The sequence below is a fragment of the Rhea americana genome, unplaced genomic scaffold (genome assembly GCF_003343005.1).
Source record: "Rhea americana isolate MKP2758 unplaced genomic scaffold, rheAme1 scaffold_397, whole genome shotgun sequence".
Taxonomy (NCBI): domain Eukaryota; kingdom Metazoa; phylum Chordata; class Aves; order Rheiformes; family Rheidae; genus Rhea; species Rhea americana.
The window spans coordinates 351,094-354,482 of NW_028186531.1; the positions used below are offsets into that span (position 1 = coordinate 351,094).

At 68.0% G+C, this 3,389-nt stretch overlaps 2 protein-coding genes across 2 annotated transcripts in view; both read right to left on the bottom strand.

Moving 5' to 3' along the window:
* The window catches only part of MTSS2 (MTSS I-BAR domain containing 2), a 17,138-nt gene extending 16,570 nt beyond the window's left edge, over positions 1-568 (bottom strand). Inside the window, exon 1 of the mRNA XM_085313821.1 lies at positions 398-568. Coding sequence (XP_085169947.1) covers positions 398-568 — 171 coding nt within the window. The remainder of the gene's footprint in view (positions 1-397) is intronic.
* Positions 562-3,389, bottom strand: part of VAC14 (VAC14 component of PIKFYVE complex) — a gene marked incomplete at its 5' end in the record, with an annotated part of 83,587 nt that continues 80,759 nt past the window's right edge. The window contains one exon of the mRNA XM_085313837.1: positions 562-1,388. Coding sequence (XP_085169963.1) covers positions 1,226-1,388 — 163 coding nt within the window. The remainder of the gene's footprint in view (positions 1,389-3,389) is intronic.

The following is a 3,389-nucleotide window of genomic DNA, read 5'->3' on the forward strand; positions in this document are numbered from 1 at the left end:
CCGGGCGCTGCCGGCAGCGTGGCCTGCGCGTGCCCGCGTGCCGTCCGTCCGTCCGTCCTCTCCACTCCCCGACCGGCGGTCGCCGGGCTCGGGAAGCTGGAGATACCCCCGTGCTGAAGGGCCGGCTGTTAAAATTAACCTGCCATGACCGGGTTTGGAAAGCCCTATCCCGGGAATGACAGGAATGTCTTTATCCTGGCCAAAGCAACCCTGGGTGCAGGGCTGTTAAAGAAAACTGTTGCAGAGCCCAGCTCTGCTGTAAACACGCCAGAAGCCATAAAAAGTGCGGAGAGGCTCAGCGCATTCCTCCAAGCCCCGGCGCGAGATCAGGTGAGGGCCTCGCGGGCACGGACGGGGCTTGCCGGGACCGGGCTTGCAGCCGGCAACGCCACATCACAGTGTCCCGCTCCACGGCGGACGGAGTTTCACCCTCGGGCGCCCGCCGGCGAGAGCTTGGACGGTGCTCTGGCCCTCGGAGCGGCGCCGGGAGGAAAGCGCGGTCCGGGCAGCGGCGGCCGAAGTCCCCGCCGGGCCGGATCCGAAAGCGCGGCGAGGCCGTGCTCTGCATCGCGCTTTTATTTTCGTCACAGGGAGCTTAACGCGGGAACAAAGAACGGCTTCGGCYGGGGCCGGGCAGCGCCAGCGGCTCAGCCGCGCCGGGACGCGGCGAGGGGGGCAGCTCCCGAGCGCCCGCCGCGTGTGTGCGCGCGCGCGGGACAACGAGCGGAGACATCCGAGCGGCACCCGCCCGAGGGGAACGTCGAGTCCCGGGGCCGGGCGAGCGGAGACGCGGCGTCCCGCCAGCCCCGCGAGCCCGTCTTTCCGGCGGGCAGCACGCGGTGTCTTCTCTTCCCGGCGCGTTTCCCCTCCGGCGCGCCGGCCGGCGGCCGGGCCCTCAGCTGACAGTCACGGGGAAGGCGCTAGTGAAGCAGAGGGCGCTTGGCTGGCCCTGTCGCAAGAGAAGACAACACGTGTTCTCCGGCGACGCTTCCCCGCGCGCCCGCTGCGGCTCGCGTCMGGTTTGGGAGAAGCCGGGCGCAGCCCGGGGTCTCCCCCCGCGCGCGCGTGCACACACGCGCGCGCGGGGAAACCCGCTCCTTGCCGAGCGCTMGCCCCTCTCCGGCTGCCATCAAACCCAGCCGATCCTGCGGATCCGGCTGCGCCGACCGCGGTCCCCGTGGCCCGGTCCCGTGGCGCGCGCGCCGGCGGCTGCCTCCGGGGCTGCTCAGAGGACGACCCGCCGCTCCAGCTGCTCTCCCCGGCCGGCCCGCTGGTGCCGTGCTTCCAGGTGCTTGTTCTGCACCTTCTCGAAGTGCTGCAGCAGCTCYGCGTAGTCGATGTTGGACGCCGCCGACCTCTTGAAGCCTGCGCTAGACTTGGTGCCGTCCCTGCGGGGAGGAAGCAGAGCGTGAGCGGAGAGCGAGCGAGCGGGGCAGGCGCTCCTCGTATCGGCYGCGCGGCAGCGACTCGCGGGCAGCGCCGAGCCCTCCCGCTCGTCCTTAAGGAGCAAAACCCGGCTGCGATCGGCTCAGGCGTCGGGCTGGTGGCGAGGATGCCTTCTCCTTACAACGCCCACGCTGAAGCAACCAAGTCGACAGCGGTGGGCGAGGAACCGGCGGTGCCAGCCTTGCGCCAGGCTGCTCAGGTGCCCTCCCTGCCTCCATCCCACATCCRAGCCGGGGGCAGGCTGGGCAGGGGACCCTCCAGCAATAAGGGCGAAGAAGGAGGCCCCACCGGCGCTGCCAACACTTCCTTGGCCACGAGRCCTAGGGAGCTGCACCCGTGCTGGCCGATGCCGGGCCTTGACAGACCCYGGGGCTGGCACCCCAAAGAGCCATTAACCCCCCCCCCAATACCTCCCAGGACCTGCTTCCCAAGGGAACTGGTTGTCCCACTGGGTTGGAGCCCAAAAGATCCTAGAACAGGAGAGAGGGGAGCAGCCACRTCTGCGCCGGCAGCGGGCAGCGCTGGGCTGCGTCACCCTCTGCCTCGCTCCGTTACCGAAGGTGCTCGCGGGGCGCCCTGGGAGGCAGCTTCACCGCTGTGTCCGGGGAAGGCAAGGCAGGAGCAGCACGGGCTGCGAGGCTTTTCCTGTTTGGGAGGTTGCCCTGGCATCCGGGAGCCGCGCCGGGGACCGGACCACCCTTCCTGAGCTGCCCTGCTCCGAGCAGCGGTCAGGTCCAGGGGAGCGGAAACAACCAGCGACGCAAAGAGAAGACAGGAAGGGGATGCTGAGCCCAGGGATGCGCGGGGAAGATGCACCGCGCCGGCGAGCTCCCTCCTGCTCCTGCAGCATGGACGCCGTGATCAGACCCGCTTTGCACATCTGCAGAGGGGATGGAGGTGTCCTGGTGCTGGGCCACAGCCTGGACATGTCCCTTGGGGCCTGCACRCCCATAACAGCCCACTCCGCTGCACTGGTGGTAGCACCAGTTCACGGGGCAGGAGAGACGTTCCCTGAGCAATCGAGGCCACCATGCTCAGCCCAAAGGTGTCTGCACTGGTTGGGAAACAAAGCCCTGGAGAAAAAGAGGGTGCAGGGTTGGAGGCACCACCTAGGCTCTCACAGGAGCCTCTATCATTCGGGAAATGCCACCGGAGCAGGAGAAAAATCCCAGTCCCTTAGCTGGGATTGGGCCCATCCCAAACCTCCAAAGAGGGTTTTCTCCTTGGGATTAGAGGGACTTGGGAGCCGGAGGAGGCTGGTTCTGCTCCTGCCAGAGCAGGGAGGGACCACGGCACAGGAGCTGATGGGAGGAGARGTTTCCCTTTGGCAGGATATTTTTGGGCTGGAGGTCACTCCCTGGACTTGGCCGGGCAGAAACCACACAAACGCATACACGCATGRAGGTGATTACAGGGCTGGGGAGGGGAAAAAACCCAACAAAAACCCAAACCCTCTGCTTGAATATACGCCTCGGAGGGACTGAACGGCGCCCTGCCTCCGAAGGTTTAACCCCTCCGGCGCAGGCCGCTCCGGCCAAAAGCAGAGGAACGGTCCAGAAACGCTCCCCGAGCCTGTGCCACGTGTCTGAGCCGCCTCCGCCGGACCGCTCTCCAGCATCGGCCCGGGCTGAGGAGCCTCCTGCCCGGGAGCGGGCTGCAATCGGCCCCGAAACGCAGGAGCTCCTGCCCCAGCAGAGGCTCCCCGGGCCGGAGCGTCGTCCGCGCAGCCGGCACACGCGCGGCCCCCGGGCCCAGCGCAGGCCGGGTGCGTCCGCTCGGGCCAGCGGGCTGATGCCTCCCCACCACGGCTCGCTCTTGACCCCCCGCTTTTCCCCGCGGAGGGGGCAGCCCGGGCTCGTCCGCCGCGGACGCAGGCTCCAACGTTTAAAGCAATGTAGGTCAGAGTTAATCAGCTGCTCGGGCTGTCTGACAGCTCTGATTGC